General features: G+C 40.4%; 2 protein-coding genes across 5 annotated transcripts in view; one reads left to right on the plus strand and one right to left on the minus strand.

Annotated features, from left to right (window-relative positions):
• The window catches only part of cep290 (centrosomal protein 290), a 54,748-nt gene extending 40,977 nt beyond the window's left edge, over positions 1-13,771 (minus strand). Inside the window, exons 1-15 of one of the 3 annotated variants that reach the window (XM_075470507.1) lie at positions 13,005-13,746; positions 12,106-12,183; positions 11,825-11,894; positions 11,692-11,738; positions 11,004-11,135; positions 10,497-10,550; positions 6,466-6,612; positions 6,124-6,306; positions 5,783-5,872; positions 4,080-4,202; positions 2,276-2,399; positions 1,008-1,180; positions 488-650; positions 275-375; positions 113-179 (exon numbers count right to left, since the gene is read on the minus strand). In XM_075470507.1, coding sequence (XP_075326622.1) covers positions 113-179; positions 275-375; positions 488-650; positions 1,008-1,180; positions 2,276-2,399; positions 4,080-4,202; positions 5,783-5,872; positions 6,124-6,306; positions 6,466-6,612; positions 10,497-10,550; positions 11,004-11,135; positions 11,692-11,738; positions 11,825-11,894; positions 12,106-12,183; positions 13,005-13,106 — 1,654 coding nt within the window. In that variant the 5' untranslated portion in view covers positions 13,107-13,746. Of the gene's footprint in view, positions 1-112; positions 180-274; positions 376-487; positions 651-1,007; positions 1,181-2,275; positions 2,400-4,079; positions 4,203-5,782; positions 5,873-6,123; positions 6,307-6,465; positions 6,613-10,496; positions 10,551-11,003; positions 11,139-11,691; positions 11,739-11,824; positions 11,895-12,105; positions 12,184-13,004 lie in introns of all 3 variants that reach the window. The other 2 variants (XM_075470506.1, XM_075470508.1) reach the window with 2 other exon arrangements.
• The window catches only part of tmtc3 (transmembrane O-mannosyltransferase targeting cadherins 3), a 35,367-nt gene continuing 21,573 nt past the window's right edge, over positions 13,723-27,516 (plus strand). Inside the window, exons 1-6 of one of the 2 annotated variants that reach the window (XM_075470509.1) lie at positions 13,723-13,863; positions 14,437-14,650; positions 15,419-15,637; positions 19,072-19,171; positions 21,340-21,455; positions 22,686-22,858. In XM_075470509.1, the coding sequence (XP_075326624.1) occupies positions 14,462-14,650; positions 15,419-15,637; positions 19,072-19,171; positions 21,340-21,455; positions 22,686-22,858 (797 nt within the window). In that variant the 5' untranslated portion in view covers positions 13,723-13,863; positions 14,437-14,461. Of the gene's footprint in view, positions 13,864-13,963; positions 14,239-14,436; positions 14,651-15,418; positions 15,638-19,071; positions 19,172-21,339; positions 21,456-22,685; positions 22,859-27,516 lie in introns of those variants that run through there. The other variant, XM_075470510.1, reaches the window with a different exon arrangement.

Genomic DNA, 27,516 nt, shown 5'->3' on the forward strand with positions numbered 1-27,516 from the left:
ATACTATCTAAAAACAGTGACATCCCAAAATAAACCAATGACAAAGCTGAAAGTATAGTAGTAATATCCTCAGAATGTTTCGGGTGCTACTTAAAGTCATGATTTCAGTCACCTCTTGCCTTCGCCATGCGCCTGACTTGTTTCTTTAGTTCCAGTCGCTCCTCTTCTAGCCGTTCAATCTAGAGAGAAATCAAAAATAACAGCAGTAAGTTCAAAGTAAACCAATTCAGCAATTATGAAAACTACAGCTATAACCTCGGTGACCTCATTTTACCTCTTTAGCCAGAATTTGGTTTTCTGCTTTGTATTGACGTTGTCTGAGATTTTTGGCACGCCTAAATTCAGTCAGATCCACTTCCTGCTTTGGTTCCAAACCTGGTCAAGACCAAAATATAGAACAATATTTGTTCAAATTTCCCTCTTGATCACTCAGTGCTCTCACAATAGACTGAGCAATTAGTACGATAATGTGTTAAAGAAATCTGACCCAGTTTTTCTCGGAAATCCTCATTTTCGTCCATGAGGTCATTGATTCTCAGTTCAAGCTGGTTGATCTCTTTAGTCATGGCCTCTGCCTCAAGATCTCTCACTTTAATTTGCTTGTTACACTCTTTGATCTCTGTAATGGCCACTTCCAGGCCATAAATGCCCTGCAGCAGAGAAACAAGACAGTAATTACTCAACACTCGCTTTGTCTCACTTTCTTTATTTCCTTGTTTATTTTTTTCCTCATTTGCTTTTTAAAGGAAGTCAGGATACAATTAGCTATGGTGAAAAAGCAAACAAACACATGCTTGTAGACCCAAAAAGCGTGTTGATCACACCACAGTCATAGCCATTGAAACATCCCTATTAAAAGTGAGAAGATAGTAGGGAGACAAAAAAATAATAATTCACAGGCCTCAAGTCTTGGAAACTAAGAGTCAAATAATTTGATTTCGATGAAAACAAGTCTTGGACGTCAAAGTCAAAAACAAAGGAAAAAGAGAGGGTATTTGTAGACTTACAGACTCGTACTGGCTCAAGCGGTTTGAAGCCTCAATGAGTGCTTTGTCTTTCTCCTCAGCGTGAGCTTCTGCTAGTTTTACCACCTGCTCTGCTTCCATTGCTATGGTCTCTGCAGCCCTCAGCTTCGACGTCAGCTCCTCTACCTTCTTCTGCTGTGTGCTCGACGGAAGAGCTTAGACCAATAAAAGAAAAGCTACTAATTACTTGAAATGCTGGTAACAGTAGCCTTCAAATGCAAAGATAATTTCATTATTTATAATGTCATCATATCACAGTCATCTGTGTTTACCAGACATAACATTTGTTAAAAAACTGCCAAATAACTCATAAGCTTTCATTTAGCAAAAGGCTGAACTGAACTTCCCTTGACTACAGCTAAATTATGATCTAGTATCAAACTTATGCCCTTAAAGTTACTGATGAGGCGTTGCATTTTTTCACCTGTTGGCAGACGGAAAAATAGAATAATTACCTTATTGAGAAGTATTTCCACTAAATAAAAAGATGTATTTGCAAACAGTTGCCTACTCTACATGTGCATCCTGCAGGAAGAAAAAGATCAATTATCATCATTTGTATTCTGTCAACCATTGAATCCAAATATTCTACCCTGTCAGCTGCGTTTTGCTCCTTACATATTTCAGGGGAAACATCTGGCGCTTTAATATCTTAAAGCCTTACAGTTGACAGCGGCTATGGGTAACGGTTAAAACCAATCAGTGCAGTGAGGCTACACCAAAGTCATGAACCCTTAAACCAAAACAGTGGCTTGTCACTTTGATTTATTCAATTCACATCTAATTTTCAATGGAAAAACACAGATTCTTTTTTTTTTTTTTTAGAAAGACTTGAACAATCCCTTATAAGACTGCCCTCCATTGGAAACCTTATTTGTTCTCAGCTCTCTATTTTTGTGCATAAATGATAATAAAGAAAAGAAGATTTCTGATTCTTTTGCTCCACTTCCCTGTTTAGGGCTGCAACCAGTGTTTATTTTGTCTACCAGTTACCTGTTCAGTTCATTGAATTCTAATTTAAGTCATACAACGTGATTTCTCTCAGGATGATTTATGAGGGGTACGTCTTTGACTAACCATCGCTTTGCACACCGATTTGACTTTTTTATTTTTGGAGTGTGACATTCAAAAGACTTTTTCCATCGGTACTAAAAAAAGTCCTACTACTGAGGGAAAAATGGCGAATGAACCACTTTACACGCACAAATTATCACTGATAGGAAGGCGATCAGTTAATCACCACCACCCACCTCTATCTTTGTTTGTGGATGTTTTAAGCTCCTCAATGAGCCGGGCGTGCTTCTCCATCTCTCCTGTATACTGCTCCACCTGCTCACTCAGCATCTTGATTTGATTATCTCGCTCCTGGACAGCCTTTGGGGCATTCAACAACATTTCAAAGTAATGAGAATTTATGGCTGACACCAATCGCAGCTGTTGCACACTTAATTATAAGCACCTTCGACAGCATGGGAATTTATGAAGTGAAAACAAGGAGAGGCTAAGGATAAGAGACACATGACAGATGAAACTTACGCCACAGAGCTCATAAATGACCTGTCCAAGAGCAGCGATAGAGATGGAAGGGAGGACAGGTTGATGAGAAATAACAAAGCAAAATGAAAAAGCCAGAAGAAGAAAGATCACATATAGACAGATAGATGGAAAAACATGGAAGTTAGGAAACCTCTGCTTCAACAGATAAAAGTAAAGTCACTAATACACAAGGCTCTCAACAATGCTATATACACATACACTATATTGCCAAAAGTATTCCCTCACCCATCCAAATAATTAAATTCAGGTATTCCAATAACTTCCATGGCCCATGACACAGGTGTATAAATTAAAGCACCTATGCAGACTGCTTCTACAAACATTTGTGAAAGAATGGGTCGCTCTCAGGAGCTCAGTGAATTCCAGCGTGGTACCAGGATAGGATGTGCAACGTCCAGTCGTGAAAGTTCCTCGCTACTAAATATTCCACAGTCAACTCTCAGTGGTATTATGGCAAAGTGGAAGCGATTGGGAATGACAGCAACTCAGCCACGAAGTGGTAGGCCACGTAAAATGAGAACGCAGAGGTCGCCAACTTTCTGCAAAGTCAATCGCTATCTGAGAAGCAGCCATATTAAGAGCCGGTTGAATTTTCTAAAAACAAAAGAAGGGAGCCTCAGTGTTTTCTTTAGCATGAGAAACACAGGACCACCCTTTAAGTAAGAAAGAAGATCATTCCATTCTAAAATTCCTTGAGGCCGAAACTTTCAGAACAATGCTTAATTCGAAAATAAGCAGCCTGTGACAGCTATCTATCTGTTAGTTATGTGCTTTTTGTCTTTCCTTTTTAACTAACCAACCTAAATAATAAAGTACTGTTGAAAATATATATAAATAAATAAATGTGCTATGGCCTATGGCCTCTGCATTACATGTAATAAGCTTGCATTAGACATATGTAAAGCCCTTCTTAATCTGTACTTTCAGTGCTGCACACCCACGTCGCGGCTCTGTCTGAGAAGTTGGATTTTCTCTGCAGTGCAAGTCAAGTAAAAGAGCTCAGGCGTAGATGATAGGCGGCGACTCTTTGTACCCTTTATGTTGGTGCACGGGCTTAACCTGTGAGGGCGTGGATAAAAGCCATGTCTGGTAAAGTTTGCAGGGACTTTATCATTCCTGCTGCTGGGGCACATTGCTAATTTTTGCCTTGTGGTCCAAAATTTTTTTGCATAATACAGAATCATTTTTTTCTTAACTGTGTCAGTATGGATTGAGTCATGTTTCCAAAGTCAGTGAGTAAAAATTGGAATTGACCATACTGACCAAAGTCATGGAGATTCTAATAATTTAGCAGTCCTACTAAACTGTCTCTATAAATGTTTCTCTCTTGACCTTTTCTGTCTGATAATACAGCTCCACAACAGGCAGACAAAAGTGCAACAATGACAACACACTCGCATCCTCTCAGTGCAACACAATAGTGGTAGATGAAAAGTGAGAAAATACTGCAAATAAAACGCAGAGGATTTTTTTTTTTTTTGACATTCTGGGACAGACCTGCTGCAGGGCAATAATGTTGCTCTTGTCCAAGTCTAGCTGGGCTGAGCGCAGCTTTTCCCTCAGGTCGCGAATCATCTGCTGGTACACCAAAATTTCATCATCCTTCCCAGACAGCACCCTCTGGGTGAGGAAAAGATCATGTTAGATCTGCAGAGCAGTTCGACTATTGTGTACGGTCATCACATGAAAGCATTGAAAACAGAGAAATCCCAGTTTAAGCAGAGCAGAAAATCAATTATGGAGCTAAATAATGCATCGCTTTTGTAAGAAGGACCCCTCTTTGTTGTGCTAAACGGGGGTGACGTGAAGTGCACGAACTTTGAAAAAGAGCAGGCATTTTCAGAAAACATTTTTTGCGTAGTGACTGGATCAGGCATCCGGCTATCTGCATACTTAAACCAATCAGATGAAGATAATACACCTGCATCAACTGGAGCCGCCATGTTTATGGTTTTCGATCCTACAACCAGTCTGTAGCTACTGGTGTTGGACGCCGACAGGTGTGAATGTTTGTGGAGTTTGGAGCCTGGCAAGATGGATTCTCTCATGACTGAGATCTTGCGAATCTCACAGCAATGGACATTTTGTAGAATTTCTCTGCTCATTGAGGAACCATCTATGACATAACAGTGCAGACATAACAGACTGGTCCACACAATTGGCCTCTACGAGATGAGTTTCCATCAACGTTCCCACTGCACATTTTAAAGTAGTGCTTTAGGAACGTTGATGGAAATTGTGAATTTGACAAAAACAAAATAGTTACACTAACTCAAGTTGGGTTTTGCCTCTTTTTAAAAACAAACAAAAAAAAACATGCTGCATTGCGGGAGATAAAAATACCAAACAGAATCAGTTGTGAAACATGTTACTCACATTTCTGATCATATAAGTAATCAGCTGTTTAAGCCCATTTTGAAAGAATTTCAGATGTTCTCTCTCCTCGTTTCTTTTTTTTTTTACCTGTACAGTCAAGGCGACTAGTCCTATCTATGTTTTCCCCAAAGATTCATTCCCATTCGAAGAATATTTCTCTGTAGAAAAAAGTCATACGTAACTGATGAAGGCTAATTTAAAAGAAAAAAAAAAAACTAAGTCAGTTGATGGAAACAAGCCTGAAGCCTTCATAATCTCTATGAAACAATATGGGTTAAATTTTGCCTAATTCTTTTTGCACTGGTTGGTATTCAGCCTGTATTTGATGTATGAAAAACAAGGTAATTTCATCTCTTCTAGCAACTGCAGCTCAGCCGCTGCACTCGATCGCTCCCAATGGAAGACAAATGCAAACAAAAATGGAGCCTTTGAAGTTATGTGATCATCAGGGGAGCTCCCTTGTCTCCATCTACCCGGCAGGACTTCTCAGAGCTGTGTAGTCTGAAACTTTTTGAGTTGGGAAGTTTTCTAGCTTTCCTTGTCCAAACATTTCTAAATAACACTACAATAAACTCTGTTTTGGAAATGTCTCCTGCTGCTTTGTTGGACCTTTTATGTTTATGTTTATGCATTTGGCAGACGCTTTTATCAAAAGCGACTTACAGGTAGGGTAAGGGGGTCTTGCCTAAGGACCCCTACTGGAGGTAGTACCTTTCATGCAGAGGATTTCAACCCAGGTCACCTATATGAAAGATGGCAATCATACCACTACACTATCCAGTCCTTTTAATTAACTCTTGGTGTTGCTAACTTTTACCACCCACCTTCCACTCGTCCACTTTGGCATTGACTGCAACCATAATGGGGTCATCCTCTTCAGTCATGCTCTGAATCTTGTCTGTTAACTCTCTGACCTGCACATTAAACAGACACAGGTTGGTTTGTTTCAGTACCATGCACAGATACATACCATTATCCAGCAGAAAAAAAACAAAAACAAACAAAACCCACAGAGTCAGTCCCAGATTATGGTGTGACCTTGCAGAGAATTTATGATGAACGCCGTCAGATAACTCACATCAACATAAAAACACATTTCACAAACCATCAACAGGTTTAAGATGGATACAGGCTAAGAAAGGAGTTTGGCAAGAGCTGTTTTTACTTGAAGCTTTGCGTGATCCCTCTCTTTCCTGAGCTGGTCCATAATTAAGTCAGTCTGCTGCACAACGATCTTCATCTTGTTGTATTCATCTGTCATCTTCTCCATCTCTTTCACAGACTCCTCCAGACTTTTCTGCATCTGCTCATTCTGTGTCTTCAGGTGTGTGTTTTCATCCTCGGCTCGCTAATGGACACAAAAAACATATTCTAATATAGATTTGTGAACGGTTACCTACCAACACTTACAAATACTGCAAATCAGTGGTACAGGCAATGGAACTGTTAAAAACCGGAAAAACAAGTTAAACATGTGTTTATTGAAAACAGCGCTGATTCCAAGAACCTGAAGGTCATCCAGGTATTGGTAAAGCTGGCGGTTGGCCACGTTGAGCTTCCTCTGAGTCTCAGCGTTCTCGTCTCTGGATGGGAACGACTCTCTCTGGTCCAGCTCGCTGCGATAGAATTCCACATCCTGCTGGAGCTGCTCATTCTGATGCGACACAGGAAGGACAAAATTCATTTAAGGCTGGAATTTCCTGTGATCATGAAGAAATGTTAAAATACTGGTTTGTTTTAGGAAGCTGCTGAAAACGTTTCAATCTACTGTGGCCTTTTGGCTGGGATCAAGATGTCACCTTACATTTCAACCGCTAATTCTGACAGATTCAACAGACAGATTGAATTGCTGCCTTTGTTTTCTTATGGCTTGGATCACATATCTTTCACTTGTATGTGTTTACCCTCAGTGCTCTGGGGGCTGCAGTGTATTCAGAACCGGTTCAGTAAATACCACAACCTCCCAGGAGACAGGCCTGAAGGGATGGCATTACACTTTTTTCTACAAGCTGTATTGGATCCAAGTTTCTGATACTCACATGTTTCTAAGATAATTGGATTCCAATATTTTTTTTTTTTGGACCTCAGATATCAGACCCACTCAGGGGGACGGAAAGTGATCTACTGGCTGTCTTGCAGACCGGTAAAATAAATCAATCGTCTGTCAGTTTCACAGCCTCCATGTGAGACAGTTAGATACAGTGAACATGTGTTTCTGTAAAGGAGAAGTGAGCTACGCCCACCACCCGCAGCCAAAAAATACCAGCTATACTAATATCCATCAATCCATCCATTTTCTATACCCACTGAATCCGTCGGTCGGGTCGCGGGGGGGCTGGAGCCTATCCAAGCGGTCAATGGGCGAGAGGCGGGGTACTATACTAATAAAATACTGCTATATTTTGACATGGGACTGAAAGCAGATTAAACACTTTCCTATTGTAGTAAAAAGCAAGATGTTAGTAGTTGTTTGTTCTTTTTGGCCAATGTAAAAAGGGTTTCAGTCAGTCTCCTCTCGGCATCTTGTGAGCAGGAGACAGCACGCTACCTGGGTTGTTAGGCGCGAACGCAGGAGAGCTGAGCGAAAGTGGAAGAAGGAGAATTCACAGGTGTCTTTCCAGATACTGAAGGACAGCTGGCGTTTTTATCAGAGAATTGTGAAATCTGCTAAAACAAAGTATTCTTCTGCTATTATTACCTCCAACTGTCACGATCCTCGTGTCTTGTTTAAAACTGTAAACTCTGTCCTTAATGCCCCAAAATCAGCCATCCAGGAGGTGCTCAACAGAAGTGTGTGAGAACTTCTTGAGCTTGTTCTCTACAAAGGTTGCCAGCCTCAGGGCCCACTTTAATCCTCCTTTTATGACCCCCTCCATCTCTTTCACATTCTCTGTTGTTTTTTGACCAGTTTGAGCTTGTCAGTCTGTCCTTGTTTGAAGAAATATTTGGTCACATGAAGTCTTTTGGGTCTCCCAATGATCCAATCCCACCATGTCTTTTTAAAGAGGTCTAAAGATACTCCATGGCAGTTTAGCAAATGGGGTTGCACCTGTAAGTTTTAAACGTGTAGTGGTGACGCCACTAATTAAGCCTAGCTTAGAGTCCTGTGTACTTTCTAACTTCAGACCATTCTCTAAGCTCTCTCTTTCTAAGTTCTTGGAGAAAAATCATTTACAGCCACTTGAACTCATTCTTAGATGAGCACAACATCCTCTAAGTTTTCCAGTCTGGGTTTAAAACCCATCACAGTGCTGAGTCAGCACTGTTAATGGTTCTTAATTATGTTCTTTTAGCTAAAGACTCTGGTCACTGTGTAGTTTTGGTTCTGTTGGACTTAACAGCTGCCTTTGATACAGTGGACCATCAGATCCTCGCCGGGAGAGCCGGGTGGGCATTCAGGGTGGTGCTTTAGAGTGGTTTAGGTCCTACTTATCGGTGAGAAGTTTTTGTGTTCGTGTTGGAAATGCTGAGTCCTCTCTCACGTGTGGAGTGCCTCAAGGTTCTACTCTTGGACCTCTTCTCACCTCCCCGTACTTACTTTCTCTTGGATTAATTCTTCAGAAATATGGTACTGCGTTCCATTTTAATGCTGACGATAGTCAAATTTATATAGAATAGAAAAATACTTTATTCATCCCCCAGTGGGGGAAATTCAAATTAGTCAAGTAGCTCAAAAAAATTTTTTTTAAATGATTGAAATTAGAACACTAATAATAAATGAATAAATAAATAAATAATTTGAGAAGACCATGTCAGCAGTCACTGTTAAAAAGCCTTATGGCTGTGGGGACAAAGGACCTCCTGAACCTCTGTCCTGCAGCGCAGAGAGATGAGCCTCTCACTGCAGCTGCTCCTCTGTCCTGCCAGGATGCTGTGGAGAGGATGTTTATTGTTCTGCAAAACAGAATATAATTTCCTCCTCATCCGTTGCTCCACCACAGCACTGAGAGGGTCCAGCCTTCTGCCTACTACAGAACCAGCCTTTTTCACCAATTTGTCCAGGCGCCTACAGTTTTTGTCTGTCGTGCAACTCCCCCAGCAAACAACAGCATAGAACAGTGCACTCTTAATGACAGTGTGATAAAACATGCACATCATGTCACTGAAGGACCTGAGCCGTCTCAGGAAGAAGAGACGACTCTGGCCCCTCCTGTACACTGCGTCTATGTTGGCAGACCACTCCAGTTTATTATCCAGCACCACCCCCAGGTATTTGCAGGTCTGAACAGTCTCTATCTCCCCTCCATCAATGCAGACTGACTGGTATGGAGTTTTAGATCTCCTGAAGTCCACCACCAGCTCTTTGGTCTTGGTAGAGTTCAGGAGCAAACAGTTCTTTTTGGTCCAGCCATTGAAGGACCCCACAAGGTCCCTGTACTCCGTCTCCTGTCCACCGCGCACACATGCCACAACAGCCGTATCATCAGAATACTTCTGCATGTGGCAGGACTCTGAGTTGTACCTGAAGTCCGACAAGGTGAAAAGTAAAGGAGCCAAAACAGTACCCTGTGGAGCCCCAGTACTGCATTCCAGTGTTCCAGAAACACATCTCCCCATCCTGACATACTGTGGTCTGGCAGTCAGATAGTCTATAATCTACTATGTCAGGGAGGGGGCCACACCCATACCTAGAAGCTTGTCTTTCAGTATGGGAGGCTGTATGGTGTTGAAGGCATTGGAGAAGTCAAAGAACATGATTCTCACATATGAACCAGGCACATCCAGATAAGCATATGCCCGATGCAGCATGTACAGAATCGCGCCTTCCAAGCCTATGTGTTTCTGGCAGGCAAACTGGAGGGGATCAAGAGCCTCAGCAACCTGCAATCTCATGCCACGAACAAGGAGTCTCTCCAAGTGATATGAGATGTCAAAGCCACCGGTCTGTAGTCATTCAGCTCCACCGGTTGCCCTAATTTGGTCACCGGTATGAGACATAAAGTTTTCCACAGCACCGGGACTTTTTCAGAGCCCCTGAAGAGGGCCTGCTAGTTGAACAGCATTCTCAGTCGCTGCCCCAAAACTGTGGAAAGAGTTAACTTTACACATCGGGCAGGCCAACTCACTTACTTGCTGTAGATCTTCTCTTAAAACACACTTCTTTTCATTGGCTTTTAATTCAGTCTGAGGTGTTGGTTTTTACTGGGACTTTGTTTTTATTGTTTTATGGTGTTCGTGTTTCACTTTGTATTTTATGTGCAGCACTTTGGCCAACTGTGTTGTTTTAAAAGCTCTACACAAAGAAAGTTGGATTGGATCTTACTTACTTATATGATGAAAAGTGTGTTAAAAAAAATGTGTGTAGGCTAAATGACACCTTTTATAGGGCTCTAAAAAAAAAAAAAAACACTTGCTCTGAATAACAAAAATCTAAACTTATCTAAACACTTCCTACAGGTCTTACCTTCTTGTTAATTTTTTTCAACTATACAACAGAACAGAAACAGATAAAGGAGAGGATGAGCAAACAAAAGCAAAGGACATAAAACCACACAAGTTTTAAGTGAAGTAAAATCTGTTTTGCAAGCTGTTGCATACCTCTCTTTTGAGCTTTTTCACTTCATTCTCAGCCTCCTCCAGTCGCACAATAAACTAGGAAAACAAAGGGCAAAATTCACATGAATATTTCCAACAACAAGAAATTCACACTAAACACTTCTTTTATTTTGCACTTGGCCACAGCAGTGCTCTATTGTATTAACCTGAGAATTAATCAAAGGAAAGCTTCTGGAAGCTTAAAGCAAACAATGACTAATAGGATTAGCGTAACTACAGATTTTTAGTGAAAAAATTTAAATATGTAATACTCAGTGTTTTTTTATGGTATTTGAGGCATTATAGGCTGATTATATCAAGTAAGACTAGTAAGCCGTTCAAAATAACCCACTGTTTTCTTTTTGAAAGGGGAAACAGCCCCAACAGCTTGTGCTTTAAAAGACCCACCAAAACAAAGTCAAAACAGTGTCAAACATTATAAACCGAGGACTTAGACCTGAAGTCTTAGTATTGAACAACATGAAGGCACTGAGGGCTGCTCACTCATACCTCTTCGTTGGCTTTCTTTTCCTTGCCCATTTCTTTCCTTAACTGGGTCAACTCCTTCTCCCTTTGCTCCAGCTGGGCCTCGAGCTGCCGAATCTCGTCTCTAAGAAAGCGGGTATCTGGCCCAGTGCCGAGCTGCTGAGCCGTATGGACCGGAAACAAGGCAACAAGAAAACTCAAAACAACCCCCACCAAGAAGCCTCTTAAGTCTCTCACCACCTCTATCTGTTTACACACCTAACATACGCGTACACTGTCCTCAGGAAGGATTAATCCTATTTCTTTGCAAACTCAAATGAATATTTCGTATCATATGTAAACTTGAAAAACAAAATGAAAACAACGATCTAGTTGAAACTGGATTCAAATGCTGTGAGCGTGCATGGAATTAGCTGTAATCTTCTTATGTGCTGTCACTACAGCCGATCCCGTTGTAGCCAGGGTTACACTCTGACTGGCTGAAAAATTTGGCACTGTTGCCGGAAGTAAATCGGCATGAAAAGTGATTTCAAGTCACATGCATGACTAATTTGTAACATTGGTCGCATTTATCCCTGTGATAAAAAAAAAGAAAGAAAATAACACCTCGGTACTTCTATGAATAAGACATTAACTTCAGTGTGTAACTGTGCATAGAGGCGGTTTCCAGGTGGATAAACAGATGCACCAAACAACTGCTCAAAAGCCTTACCTTGCTTTCTTGTTCCAGCCTCGACATTTTTGCGAGGAGTTCTTTCTCTACATCACAGACAGATTAAACAAACAATGAAAACCACCTTTTTCATACCAAAAATATGGTCTATAAGCGTTATCGGCCTACTGACCAGTTTTGGCATGCTGTGTGCCAATGTTATCGATGAAGTTTTCGGCAAGAGTGACTTCCCGATCTTTAATCTAAACAGGCAGAGAAAGACGAGACTTACACCTCAAAAAGGGCAAACTTGTATCAGCAACTTCAGAGGCAGCATAACACTCCAATGTGCATCAGTATCACATGTGTGGATTACATATAGAATTTTCTTTCCTCTTGAAATACATCACGTTTGTGAGGCAGTTAACATGTGCATGGGAGGTATCAGAGAGTAGAAACAATAAAACCAGACACCTTCAGCAAGGCCTGACACACTCTGAGGGCTTGAGTAATGTTCTCTGGAGCTTTATCCTTCACCTCCCACTCCTCTGTCTGTATGGGGAAAAAAAAATTGTTTTAAATTAAAAATGTCGAAGATGGAGTCTTTTTAGCCCTTGATAACAAGGTTCAAAACCAACAAGAGATGGAACAAGGACAATATATGTAGCAGACAATTGCTTTTTTTCTTATAATGATGAAAGTTCGGCCACAATGATCATACTTTAAAGCTGAAGGAGTGCTGAAGGGCTGCTATGAGACAATCTCAGTGACATTAGAGGGAACAGACAACCAAACCACAAGATATCAGATTAGCGGGACAGTAATCTCTCTACACTTTGGTGCATAAATAAATGTTTTGACAAGCTTGAATCTAATTTATTTTGCTACTTTATACTCTTCCTCCATTATGTTTAGAGAGAATATATTATTTCAAGGGCAATCCATTGTATCGACGGTTTAACTAAGTACAACACTCCAAAAATGTTCAAAAGAATCAAGATTTCACCCAAAATCAAAGTTTACAAAACAAGTCTTAAAAGTTTCGGTTTTATTTATGAACCACTCTCATGAATCACTTGAGGACCCATCAGATTTATTTGGCACCCCTGAATATAAAACAGTAAACTGCTATAGTGACACTTCAGCTGGACCAGGCCAATAATGACTTCAATTGCCTCTAACAAGAATGTGCCTTTACCTAAGAAGGACTTTTCATGCAGAACTTTTACTTGTACCGGTTTAATTTAAATGCTTGTTTCACCACTGGTGAGTTATCATAGGTAAACATTAACAATGCCCTGTGATTTGCGTTCGTGGTTGGGCGACTGAGCAAACCTGGGGGTGTAAGTATAGTGTAAAGTGTGGACAATTACCGAGAACATGCGGACGACATCGTCCACTTCGTGTTTTTCACATTCGTGGAGGGTCTTTGGGTCTATTCTCGACACTTTATCCCATTGAAGACCAGCTGGCATCTTGATAACAGGGTTTTTCGCAAAGAATAGAGAGTACCAAGAGTTGAGTCGACAACGCGGTGATGAAACGGCACTCTTAGATACCTTACCGTGGCTAAGAAGCTCAGCTAAAGCTAGCCGAGCTCTTCCAACTAATAAAATCTATTATTTTGTGACGACGTTCAAGTCCATTACAAAAGTCAATAAAGGCAAACACCACTCATCTTTTTGAATTAGCGACATGTTTGCACTAATTCTTAACGTTAAATTGACGCGCATTTTATCTTTTAACCCAACTCAGCAGGATACGGCAGACAAGGTGCAAGCAAGGTTTTAAGTTACAGATAAATTCAAATAACAATAAACAGCCATGCTGGGGTTTCCATGTCGTGACGCTCTGGCTGCTAGGTTACGGCTCACAACAGCAGCTTGTCAACAAGTAAATAAAACTAGAAAGAACAGCCAAGTAAAACGTTGCAGAAAAGTCAACCAAACCGTATCAACACTGCCAATATATCATAAGAACAAGGTATCGTCGCAACAACTTTGTAATGTCCGTATATTCACTCCAGTTAGCCAAAGAGCTGTGGTCTCGTTTAGCTAAAGTTTAACTTGCGCGGTCACCTCTGCACCGGAAGTGATAGCAGCGACGCGTTTAAGCTAGTTGGCACAAATGGAAAGCTGTTCCATGAATTGTGTACTCCGAATGTGTGCTATCGACCCACGCTTTTGATATTTAAGGCCTGCCGTCACTGTCGTCTGCCCTGGTATAGGCTTGGTAAGGCTGACCCAAAATACTTATACGCCCACCTTTTGCAGAATAATGACCGACTGACAAGCTAGTTAGTATTAGCTGCTGATGTAGCTTTTTTTTAAGCTAACGTTACGTTCCAGGAGCCAGTATGAAGTTGTCATGATACGTGCTGAATTGATATAAAATATGGGCAGCGATGTCGGATTTGTTTGTTTATCCAACACCAGCTGAACATTGCTGTTAAGCCGCTCCCTAAAATGCTTTTGCTATTTTGCTGCCAGCTGTCACAGCACCGGCGGCTAATCTACGACTAGCTCTGGAGCCGAATATTCGTACTTATTATTGGGTTGTCATTTAGTTTAGAGACAAGAATTAACTGTAGACCTCTCAGTCTCTAAGGTTGGTTATAAGAGGGACTGAGCTGGAGTGGCAGATGGCAATAACGAAGATAGAGAACTATGTTAATTAATCAGGCTGGGATTGGATTGTTTTGACAGTGCAAGTCCAGTCATGTTATTTATCAATTTGAAGAGCTCCCTATTGTACAAATCTTGGTTGATTTTGATGCATTTCAAATCCCCTTTTTTTCCCCTGCAGTGATCAATGACGGCTTTGGTCAGCAATGGCTGTCGTGTCATGGAAGGAGATTTTACTTTTGACTGGACTGGTGGTGGGATGTTACTGGAACAGCCTTTCATGTGGGTTTGTATTTGATGATGTCTCAGCAATCCTGGACAACAAGGACCTCCGCCCTTCAACCCCTCTCCGCAACCTTTTCCTCAATGATTTTTGGGGAACACCTATGGTTGAGGCAAGTTGTATACCCAGATACACTTCTTGTACACTTTTTATTTAGAATTGCACACTGTATTTGACAAGTGAAACTAATAACAGCAGCCAAACAGTAAATGTAAGGTTAATTTGAAGAATCATTTAAAGGGATAGTTCGCCTCTTTTGACATGAAGCTGTATGACATCCCATATTAGCAATATCATGTATAAACATTTTCTTACCCCCTGCTGCGTCCTGTGAGCCGAGTTCAAGCCTCGTTTTGGCGTTGACGAAGGTAGTCCGGCTAGTTGGCTGGTGCTACAAAAATAAAGTGTTTTGCTTCTCAAAACAATATGCGTTCAAAAGAAAAATACATTTGCATCACAAAATCGTTCATCCAGAAAAAGTCAGACCTCACAATCGCTTGGCGCTATTTTCTCTCTACATTCATATCAATGCGTACAGCCACCTGCCGATAACCACACCTGTTACGGTGTTTACTGCTCGGAAGCAGGGGACTGCTCGGTCTGCACTTCTGTCTGCTTGGTCTACACAGCACGCAGTGATACGATGGTAGAGAGAAAATAGCGCCAAGCGATTGTGAGGTCTGACTTTTTCTGGATGAACGATTTTCTGATGCAAATGTATTTTTCTTTTGAACGCATATTGTTTTTAGAAGCAAGATGCTTTATTTTTGTAGCACCAGCCAACTAGCATGTCAAAAGAGGCGAACTATCCCTTTAAGTAACGACTCTCATTCAGTGGTTTGAATCGCATCTGATTACACATTCATATGTCTTACTACAGGAGCGGAGCCATAAATCTTACAGGCCCCTGACGGTACTCACATTTAGGCTGAACTACCTCTTCAGTGAACTCAGCGCAGCCTCCTACCATCTCCTCAATGTAATTTTACATGCCGTTGTGTGCGTCCTCTTCCTGCGAGTGTGCCGATTGTTCCTGGACAAGACGTCCGGTTTGGTAGCAGCGCTGCTGTTTGCTGTGCACCCAATCCACACTGAGGCCGTAAGTATGCATTTGACCATTTTGATCATGTACTCTTGAAGGCCCGCTGAACTAGAGGTCTGAGAAAAATTTAGAAAAACTTCTAGGTCCAGAATAATGATACCGTTCTGGACTTGTTTCGATAAGCACTCCCTGTTGAAGCAATCGGTGAAGAATATTTTTTTTGCATAAATTTAAAGGCTGTTAGTAGTTTATAGAAAAAAATTTGTAATGTTTTTTGATTGGTCATTTCACCCATTAGGGGAGCGCAAAATAATTAGTGAAGTGTTTCTTTTTGTTGTTGTTGTTTTTTGCATGTACAGCAGTATTTTCTTTGGGAAATTTCAAAACCTATTTCATGGCAGTGCTATATTATTCCATCAGTTGTAGGATGATGCATAACTAAACAACTACGAAACAACACTGACCATGCCTTTAAATCAGTGTTTCTCAATTCCGGTCTTCGGGACCCACTGCCCTGCATGTTTTCGATGTTTCCCTCCTCCAGCACACCTGATTCAAATGATCAACTCGTCGTCAAGCTCTGCAGTGGCCTGATCAGGAGCCATTCATTTGAATCAGGTGTCCTGGAGGAGGGAAACATTGAAAGCATGCAGGGCAGTGGGTCCCGAGGAGCGGAATTGAGAAACACTGCTTTAAATGGTTGCTCAGCACTTCAAAACCTGTAATCACTTCCACACCTCAATGACACAAAGCAGCATTGTAAAGAAGAGTGGCTGTCACGGTCCCCTAAATCCCACATGGGCTCAAAGAACCCAAAACGAACAGAACCATCACATAGCGGCAATAATTCAAAATAAGTTTTTGATACAAACGAGTATTTAATAAGCCAAAATCCGTAAGGATGATGGGAGCCTTGGCCAAAATAAACAAAAGCAAGAGCAGACTGAAAACCAGCCTTGCAATAGGCTGTCAGATTTGGGCTACTCCCCTAACCTCAACACACAATGCCAACCTAAAAGAACGGAAACTTTAAAAAAAAAAAAAAAAAAAAAAGGACTACCAGTGAGTCCCAACTCAACTTACAATTATCTAGAAAGCAAAAACTAAGAGGACAACATTGTCAGGCTGGAGGAGAGACCGGGACACTGCCCCCCCTGGCTTTATATAAACCCATGTTTCTAGCACAAGTCAGTCCTTGTTATATCAAATCAATAATACCTTGAAACAAAGGCACACGCAACAGTGGCCTAAAATTACTCCACAACAATGTGAGAGACTGATAACGTCATATACAAATGAAATACTTAAAGTTATTGCAGTTGAATTTGGTTTTCCATGCTATTGAATTCATTGGGTGTACTTAGTTTTTCATACATTGCTATACCATTTGTGTTTAGTTTTCGCTCTTTAGATACATACACAATGTAATATATGTTGTGTTTTTGTTCATCTGAGGTCGTATTTACCTAATTTTAAGACCAGGCAAGGAACAGAATTTAAAGAGGATCCACCCTCTTTTTCAAATGAATGTGCTCTGCACAAAATAGAAGTGGGCACAGACTTAAAGAAAAGTATGGAAAAGTCAGAAGTCACTGATGTTTGATTTTTAACAGGGAGACAAAGTGTTGAGGTCCAAAACGTGTATGTGTGACAAGGTGTGAAAGATGCTGTAATAACCCCACGCATGTTAAATATCTCTGAATGTTTGAGATAAAGCCACAGCTTTGCTGCAACATGCCCACCAGCTCTTCTCTTCAGGGGGAATTCTTAACCCTCAGTGTCTCTGTTTTGGGTGACGTATGCTTCCGTTTTTAACCGGGATGTGGGGTTTCTCTGTGAGATTGATGCAGAATATTTCTTACCCTCAGTGTCTGATGAAAAAGCCACGTGTCAGTCGCACCGTTTGTGCTTGCTTTGAAAAAAGTGTTACGTGATCATAAGCAGGAGGTGTATAAAGTGTCCAGTCATACTGAGATCAAAGAGAACACATTTGTGTTTCTCCTCACTCTCTCCTCTATTAGAGTTTTAGCACCACGTTTAAATCTTTTGAAATGTTCTTTTTCCACGTTTGTTTTGCAATTTAGCGTTAGCTGTTGTACTTAATCAGTTTATTCTGGGTGTTTCTGATAGGAAGCCAAAAACCTTTTGTTTATTGTTGGTCTCTTGACCTCGGTGTCATTCGCCTGCCTGAGAAGCTTCTTCCCCCAATTAGGGGTTTTCGTTTATTCTATTCAGCACAGCTAAAATGATGACCAGACAGGCAATGACCAGAGTAGAAAAACAAAGAAAACATTCTGCTTTGTGGGTTGGAGCGCTACTGTTACACAGCCTCCACCCCAGCTCCCATCTTCCTTCTGGTTTTCTCTATTCTATGCAGAGTCTCTCAGACTTCTTGAATGGAAACAATTTGCCTCACAAATGAGCCCTTAGTTAGTCCACCAAATGGCCTTCATCTTATCGTGGTCTGGAATCTCTTTCTGAACGGATCATTTGTTTTTGAGTAATGTTCCAAGTACTGAAGGTCCCTTCATGATAAGTGTGTACAAAGAGTCCCAGTGTGTGTGCCCATGTCTTTCTGGTGATGACTTTTTGAATTGAGATGTTCTTTTTCTTCCTCTTTTCCCGAATCTCCCAGTATCTTTCAAATACAAATTGTTTAGTGTACTCTACGTGGATATCTCAAGGGTGTATGTGGCATCAGGGTGAAGGCTGCCATTGAAAAGCAACACTTCAGCACTGTTGGAAGGTGGGATTGTGGGATCTGTGTAATCCGTGTAATCCATCCAAATTGAGCTGACTGGACCGATGATGAGACATTTTTAGGTGTTCTTCGAAGCTAGATGGAGCTACATTGTCTTTACTTCCTCCACCGGTTGATAAATGGGTCAGACTGGAAACAAAGTGTGTGCTGTGTTTGATTCCTGAAGTTAATCCCTTTTTGTTGGAAGCTGTAACCCTCTTCTAATGCTTATGTGCATTCTTAAGGGGCCAGACACCAGACGCAACAAGCTCCTCTCTTGTAAAACGATTTGTGTAACCACGTGTGGGAGCTTATGTGTGGTTTGAGGATATGTTTATGTGTATTAATAAGGTAAGCCTTTAATTAGAAATGATAATGTTGTTTCCTCCACACGAGGGCAGTCATCATTTACATAAATGACAGCTGTTGTTGCTGGCACTTTTAAAGATGCGTAAGGAGTGCTTCCTATCTGTTGAAATGATTTGCACAAAGAAGCTTGTTTTTACAGCTGGCTTTAGGGGCTTAGATCTGGGGGATCCTGTTGTGGAATGTCTTACTACACTTAAGTCATGTTCCCGCATCGGTTGGGTTTATTTTTTAATTGATGTTTTGTGGGAAAATAACATGGTAATTCTAGCAAGCCTTTTTGACTGAACTTCAACTGGCTTGACTTGAAGAAACAATGTAGTTTATTTTTCCAAATTAATATGTCGAGGTCATGGCACTGACTAACGTTACTGTTTCTCATCAGGTTACTGGCGTGGTTGGTAGAGCTGAACTTCTGTCTTCAATTTTTCTCCTGGCTGCTTTCCTGGCCTATACAAAATCAACAAGTGCAGACCACTCCATTGGTAAGGCTACCGTACTTCACAAGTGTCTTTTTTTTCTGTCCCAAGTACAAGATTTTTGTGGATGGCTTTTGTTTTTTTTGTTTTTTCATTGTGTCCATCTGTTGAGAAATCACTGGAAAGTTTCAATGGGCGGAGCTAGCTTTGCAGGGCTCCTTTGAAATGTAATTGTTCACTTGTGGTCAGAATTAATGACATCTTTGTATTTTAAACATACTTTTGAATAAATCTTCAGAAGTAGTACCTTGTGAAAAATAAAACAGGCTTTCACATGATGAGATAAAAACACAAATGCCAGATGTGTCCATGACAAAATTATCGTCTTCCCTTTGATTTGTTTGAACTACTTCTTTAACCCTAATCCCTGATAGGGGACATTTTTGTCCACTTGGGGTATACTTTCTACTCTAATTTCACACTGGAAATAGTGATACTCATCATATAAGGTCCAGTTGTGCATTTTTGACTATTTTTTTTCGAATTTCAAACACACATCATATACAGTGCAATTTTTCATTGTGTAGAAAAAAAAACTCCTTCATTTCTTAAAAGGGACATTTTAGTCCCCTTTTAAAACGACCTGAAAACATCATATATTAATATTTTTTTTCCACTTTTTTTTCATCAATCTTTTATTCCACTTCAGTTCTGATCATAACTGCCAAGTTTGCAATTATTTTCAAAAAATTAACCCATTAGATGCCAATTGTAACTTTTTAGCCCAAATTTTAAGCCTTTAGGTGCCAGTATTTTCAAAATATGGAATGCAAAGTGGAATTATTGAGTAGGGATAATTATGGTCTGGGACATGTCAATGATTAGCAACAACATCAGTTTTTATAGCTTTTTAGTTTTTCTGCAATGGCAGATTGCAGAAACGGCTCTCAAGACAAGATAGCTATCTGACAGCTACAAATCAATCACCAGATCCTAATATCCCTGATTCATCAGTTCGCAATCTTATGAAGGTGTGCCATCAAGTTACTTTAAATGGCATAAAGCCGCAGTCTGTGGGAAGATTGTCAACAAAGAGAGGTGTCTGTTTGTTTTTACACTATTAATCCTTTAAGACCTAACCCACAAAATGTAGCCTACATCTTGTTTGCTGATTTATTTATTTATTTATTTATTTTTTAAACCATAAAAGGGCCAGAAAATGTCCTGTGAGCAAGTGCTTTAGCCCATTTTTCCAGAATACTTGGAACTTTTAAAAGCAAAGAGGCTGAATTGCCAGCTTCCTGTAATGGCGTATTACAGTAACAAGTACACATTGGCTGTGAAGCGCCACTTCTCGGCTTTCAGAAACTGAATTATTTTCCGATGGCACAAACCATGGTGTAATTACAGTAATGCAAAATGCGCTTACGCAAATGTGACACCGGCAACATACTCGGTGGAAAAGGGTTAAGTGAAGCTCGAAAGGAAAAGAAAACATGGTGGATATTGTTTCATGCCGTGGGGCTGCTATGCTGTCTGTGGCACTTGAGGTATTACACGTGTCAAAGGTAAGACAAATCATAGAGCAAAACGTGTCATCTGCTAAAAGGAAAACTAGTCTCTGAGCTGGGCAAGTCAACGCACGCTTCCAAGGAATAAGATAAAAAGAAGGGTTGAACAGGAAAGTATTTTACACAGAACATTTTTATTCCACTGCTGCCATCACACAAGGGGACTTAGAATTGAGAGCCCGAACAGACAACAGTGAAATATTGGAAGATGCTACCAGTAGGAAGATGTTAAAAGCATCTAAATTGCTTCATGAACAGTTAAGAAGTTGCCATTGTTGCCAGATAATTGTTATTGTCATTATTATTATTATTATTATTATTATTATTATTATTATTATCTTTGATAATATTTAAAATAGAGAGAAGACATGTCTAAAACTAAACAAATAGCTAAAGTAACAGAGGTACGGGTATTTTTACATTACTTTTTTTATCAGTTTAGTTAAAATGATCAAGTGCAAATGTCCAGTCAAGCACTTCCTCCTGACATTACACATAGTGACAATAGTTAGAAAGCCACACTAAGCAACTGAGTTAACAGGCCACTGCTCCAAGGTGTGGTAATTATTGTAAAGGGATCAGGAGTATCGGTCCATATAGAAAATGCCAAATGTCACACAAACGCAGATGTCTCATGTGTGTGCCTTATCTTTTTTCTTCTAGTTTGGGCTCCCATCGCTCTGACTGTAGCACTGGTGGCTGCAGCAACACTGTGTAAGGAGCAAGGGATCACCGTGGTCGGCATCTGTTGTGTCTACGAAGTCTTTGTTGCACAAAGGGTACGCTTCTGAAACATTCTTTGTGCCGTTGATCACAGAAAACACAACGTTACCTGAACGAGAGCTTTACTTTTATTTTGATCTTTTAGTAAACACAAAAACGTTTCTAATGCTCGGACACATAGAATAGGTTCCTGTATATGTAACAATATGTGTAACAGTAATTACTACAGCGCATACAGGCCTGCTAGATATATTATGCACCTCTCAACTCAAGTCAGCGATTATATAAAGTGAGGGTCGTTTTTTTTAGGTGACTGGAAATTTCCAACTTGTTTCATGTGAAGGGAGCATTGAATGAAAAAGTAACATATCCTGTTTTGAGTGCACCTCAGTGACATTTAAAAGAATTCTTGTGGTAGATCTTGTTCTGTATCTGCTGGTATGATCAGCTAGAAGGCAAGAAGTGTCAGGAGGTGGCTCTTGTGTTGTGCCTTTTTGTCCTCTGGCATTAAGAATAAAATCTTAATGATTCACGATTACTATAGCCTGCATTTGTTTCCAAATATTCTTATTTGTTGTAGGGCTGTAACACAGAGCAATATGTTTATGCTGCCTGTGGCACTCGAGGTATTAAGTATATCAAAGCAGGGGCGGTCGTTGGCGTAGTGGGTTAAGCAGCCGCCCCATGTACAGAGGCTTAAGTCCTCGCTGCAGCTGGCCCCGGTTCGAGTCCCGCACCGAGCGGCCCTTTGCTGCATGTGTCCCCTCTCTCTCTGCCTCTTGCATTTCTGTCCTCTATCCAACTGTCTTATCATTAAAGGCATAAAAAAAAGTATATCAAAGGAATGATAAAATCACAAGATTATCAGATAATCTTAGTGCAAGACGTGTCATCTGCAAACAGTAAAAATAGTCTCTGAGCTGGGCAAGTCAACGCACGCTTCCAAGGAATAAGACTGCACACGTTTCTTGCTGCTCACAAATGAAAAACATTTTTTTAAAAACAAAAAGAAAAACAACTGATGATCAAAGTGCGACTGTATCGGTGCCACTGTATCACCCATGTCGTAAGCATAAAAGATATCTTGGCTGTAAATATTTTCTAACTCTATTCGTTTTTTAAAAATCCAAAATGAAATGTGGACTAAAATAGATCCTTGTGGGACACTTTGGTTCATGTGAGATTGTTATAGAGCTATTTCACTCAAGTTTGTGTTTCTGTAGTTTAAGAATGTTAAGATGAAATTGAACCTTCTTCCTCCTGTTTTCTCCCCTTTCCATTTGCAGTTCACCCTCCCCCTGCTGCTTGACGCTTTGCGGCAAGTCCTACAAGGCAAAGGTGGTTTCCCATATACTGTCCTGCAAATTCTGCTGAAGCTTATCGTCCTCGTTATCAGCACGCTGCTGCTTGTCATTGTCAGGGTTCAAGTCATCCAGTCCCAGCTGCCTGTCTTCACCAGGTAAGCAGGTGTTGCAGCTGGGGGAAACAAACTTCCCTATTGAGATGCTTTGAAGTTATTTAGGCATTCAGGAAGTGATTGTTCAAATAAGCACTGTATTTCCTCAAGTAAAAACCAGAATTATAATGGTCTGGGGAGGTCTACATGAAAACGGAGGACAATTCAGGGTGGGGGAGAGAGGAAAGGAGGACACAAAAGTATACCTGTCATTACAAGTTTATACCACTTTTAGTTGAGCAATTCGGTTAAATAACCATGTTATTTCAAACATTTTATATGCTGGTTTTAGCATTTATCAAAGTTTCCCTTTAATTATTTTCCAATAAGCGAGTGTGGATCAGTCCAGGAAGCAGTTGCGAACATTATGGATGCACATCGTTCTTAATAAAAACCATGTGAAGAACAAGAGGAGTGTTTCTGTCCATTAAATGCAGAAGGGAATTCAATTTGTTAGTACAGGAAGTCTTAAGTGTGTAGTTACAGCTTGTCAAGCTAATAGTTTGTAAGACCGTTTGCTACCACATTTATCTAAATTTGCAGAATACGGTGTGTTCTATTCCCCTATATACCACAAAACTTTTCAACAATGCGGAAGGATTTTGTACAAGGTAAAACAAACACACACATGGCCTGATCACGGGGCTCTGCAAAGGAAGGAATTATCCTCCGGTTGACATGTGTATGTACACACAGGCATATGGGAGGGAGTTGCAAATGTTGTTGAGATTTGGTGTAAATGAGAAATTGAAATCCAGGCATCGTACCCTAAACTATTAAGGTAACTATTGAGGAAAGACCGTACTCTGAAAGATTTTTTTTCTGCCTTAGTTTTGTCTTAATAAGAAGACAGGAAAATCATTTTTGCTTTACTTCATTAAAAATCCGTCTACCTCCACAAGTTGATTTATGTTCTGTGGACAAAAAGAAAAGACATTTGCAGATACTGAAGACGGCAGTAGAAGTAATGGTTTGAGTGTAAATGGATTGCAGGATTATATAAAGACATCATAATGGTCTGGTTCATTGTTTATTTCAGATTGCATAATGCTTTACATAACGTCATTATTTGATTTATGTTGAAAGTCTTCCTCTTTCTTCAGATTTCAGCAGTTGATGGAAGTGGCTATCAGGCCTGCACCATCTATTTATTCATTGATTTGCATTCATTTATTTGTAGTGGCAACTCTGCCTGAAAGTGATTATGCATTTTAAGTAGTAGTCATTCAGTCCAGCTCTTAATTCTTTAATCTCAAATGTTGAAAGCCACCACATATACAGAGCTTAATGCTGAAGGTTAAACACGAAAACAACTGTAAAAACGTTTCCTTTCATCCTCTTACATGACCGAATTAAATAAGAGGAAAGCTACAACTTTTTTTTCTAACCCGTTTTCTGAGCATTTCAGGTAGAAAAGAAAAACCTCTTAACTTTGCTTTCGAGTTTATATTTTGGTTGAAGTCAGAGACTCTGGTACTTTGTTTTAGGGAGAGACAGGATTCCGCTGACGGTGAAGCAGTGTTTCCCACACATAGACTAATTCGTGGCGGTGCGCCACAGATTAAACACCGGCCGCCACATATTGCGTTTCGTTATTATTATTTTTTTTAACGCTATTTAAAAAATACTCGTATTCGTTAAGTTGCATTTCCTTTCCCTGCTCTACCTCCGTCTCTCTGTCCCTCGCGTCTCTCTCTCATAGCCTACTCACACACACACACACACACACACACACACACACGCAGCCCCTCCCCTCGGTGCTTCCCTGGAAGCGTGGAAGCTTGCTAGCTTCAGCGTCGCGTTAGATTAGCTCAACCGAAAGAATTCACGAAAGGTTGGTATCACGTGCACCTTTATAAAATCACACATTAAAAAGTCCTATAAAAATATTTTATATTTTGAATACAATGTTGTCCCGTCCCGTCCCGTCCCATAGCAAACAAGCGATTACGCCTTCTTTATAAAGTTAACTAGTCGCAAGTTTGCCGTTAAAAAAAAAAAAAAAAAAAATGTAGTTGGGTTGTCGAGGTCTAAACACTAGCAGCTGTGAATCAAATAAAGTAGTTTTTTTAAACTCTTACACTGAATGTTTGCTGCTTCAATCCAGATGAGTATTGAAAAATATTTTCCGCGATTGAATAAGAGACGTGCGTGTTGATGATGAGGACCAGCCCGAACCGGAGGTATCAGTCTGAAACAGAGCTGAACAGTCCGACCAGTGTAATTAGCTATGTTATTAATTTGTTTACAATGAAGATGTGAAAATCTGCAGATAAGCCGCACCTGTGTCACCCACCGTGACACAGGTGTCACACATCCTTACGTGCCCCATAATTTTCCTTGATGGAGAAATTATCCAGGTTCTTAACTCCCAATGTGACATATATGTCACATTACAGATCTCTGACAGTGGGGGGTGGTATTTTGGAAAAAAATTCTGAAATGGGTTTTATGTGGTCTATTTAGTCTGTGTTATAACCCCCTTAATTTTCATTTAAGTAGAAATGGGTCTGGGTTCTTAAGGGTTAATACAATAAAGTTTTGTGTGACCAATTATTAACGAAGGAATTATTTTGAAGAATTTTAATTTTTTACACCCAACCAACCCCCCCCGGCCCACCACCACACATTGCCTTCACATCTGTGGGAAACACTGGTGAAGCTCAGGGTTTGTCGAGCCAATACGCGATGGATGAATTACAACATCATTTTTGACTAGTGTATTAACCGTCCAGCTGGCTGCAATGCTCTCTCTGCGATGGGGTGTCAAAGGCCAGTTCTAAGCATGATTCAAGACTGTGACAGAATCATGAGGAATAAATTCTACCAACTGTCCTTGGACAAATTGCAATTGAGGCAAATGTAAGTATTTGAGAAAGAAATTGCCAGATACTGTAAGTCATCGTTTTTTGGTTTAATTTTTATGTGAGTTCTCCTTCCTCTTGCCAAAGCCCTGAGTAAATGCAGAGAGACCCCAAATCAAGCCTCAGCTGAAAGAGGTTACTGCAAAGGTCTGGGAAAATATAACGGTCCAAGAACTCGACTGTAAAGGATTTGTCTGTAAAACGTTGAAAGTGATAGGAACTTTATTGTATTTCAGGTTGAATGCAAAGAGCCTGCAAAGATTCTGAATAAGAAATTCAGCTCGTAGATTTAGATAAACTCTGTGACCACTGAGAACACTACACTCAGTGTATAAATGCTAACAGTTGTTCAGGCTCAAGTATTTATTGAGCCTAACGCATTTGAAAATTGTCAGCACAAGATTCAAACTAATGACATTTGAGCGTGAAGATAAAATTCCAGACAATTAGCCTGGATCGCATAATCCTCCAGCTGTAATCCTAAAGCTGTCTCCAGATTGTCTGCATGAATTTCTATGTTTAGCCATAACAATACAACATATGTAGATTATCGCCCCGACAGTTATGAGCAGGGCCCGCAGAAGGGATCTTGTAGAACAAATTTGGACCATGAGCTATACCAATGGTACAAAGCTGTACCAGTGTTAAACATGGAGGCTTGAGGCGCTTCGCCGGAACATTAAAGAGAGCTTGATCATGAGATAAAGAATACTGGGATATCACAGGCAGCTACAAAGACTAAATATGATCATTGTCACCGAAGGATTAACTCTGTCTAAATTCACGTTTCACATGAAATTTCTTTGTTGTCGGCGCCTTTCTTCCAGACGGGTTATAGATTTTTTTTCTACATATCGACAGTATTCGCTAACTTTGCAGATAACTGCAAAGTTCTCATCTGTATTTGCCATGAACCATGGCGGCTGGACACTAATGCTCCAGCTGATCCCTGACATTTACTCCAGTGCTGCGTTTAAGGAGACAAATTTAATTTGTTGCATGGATAGCAATTTGATTTATCTTCACTACAATGCTCTTCAGAGGACAACTTCTCTCAACTTTTGACATTCTCTTATCCGTCCCCCATCAAAGTGGAGCATTACACACACGCCATCTAATTATTCAATGGTGATGTTTGTCTATGTTGTGAATTTCACAGAAATTTTCTTATGGAACCATTAGCAGACTTTTCATTTTTGTTCTCGATCACCTTGTTAGGTTTTTCCTCAGTATTCCAAAGGAGGAACACCGCATTGATTTAGCAACAGCAGCTATATGGTTTTAACATTTTGAGGGGAGAGGAGTCGGTGAGACTTTATCTCGCTGACAGTACTGGAAGGATTAAGGTTGTTATGGGGACTTTTGGGGGCTCGCCAGGATGACAAAGAAGGTATCCTCTGTCAGATTGAGAGGGAAAAAATGTAAACAGTAACCTGCTTAAATCTGTGTGCTAAACATGAAAAATTCGGGAGTTTTTCAACATCCTCTTCAAGAGACGTGACGCACTCAGAAGATTTAAATGAATAAAATAATAATTGTAATACACTGCCTGGCCCAAAAAGAAATCCCCACCTGGATCTGACAAAGCAAATAGGATAAGAGTCTCCAATTGGAGCAGTGCCTCGGTGATTAATACATTTCATTCCAGTTCTTTAACCCTTACTAATGCAAAGAGTAGGTTCTCATTTCCATCCATCCATCATCTTCCGCTTGTTCAGGGATCGGGTCACAGGCAGTAGTTTGAGCAGAGAAACCCAGACGTCCCTGTCCCTGGCCACTAGTTCTCATTTCTTAAAT

Source organism: Odontesthes bonariensis, chromosome 7 (genome assembly GCF_027942865.1).
Source record: "Odontesthes bonariensis isolate fOdoBon6 chromosome 7, fOdoBon6.hap1, whole genome shotgun sequence".
In the NCBI taxonomy this organism is placed as follows: domain Eukaryota; kingdom Metazoa; phylum Chordata; class Actinopteri; order Atheriniformes; family Atherinopsidae; genus Odontesthes; species Odontesthes bonariensis.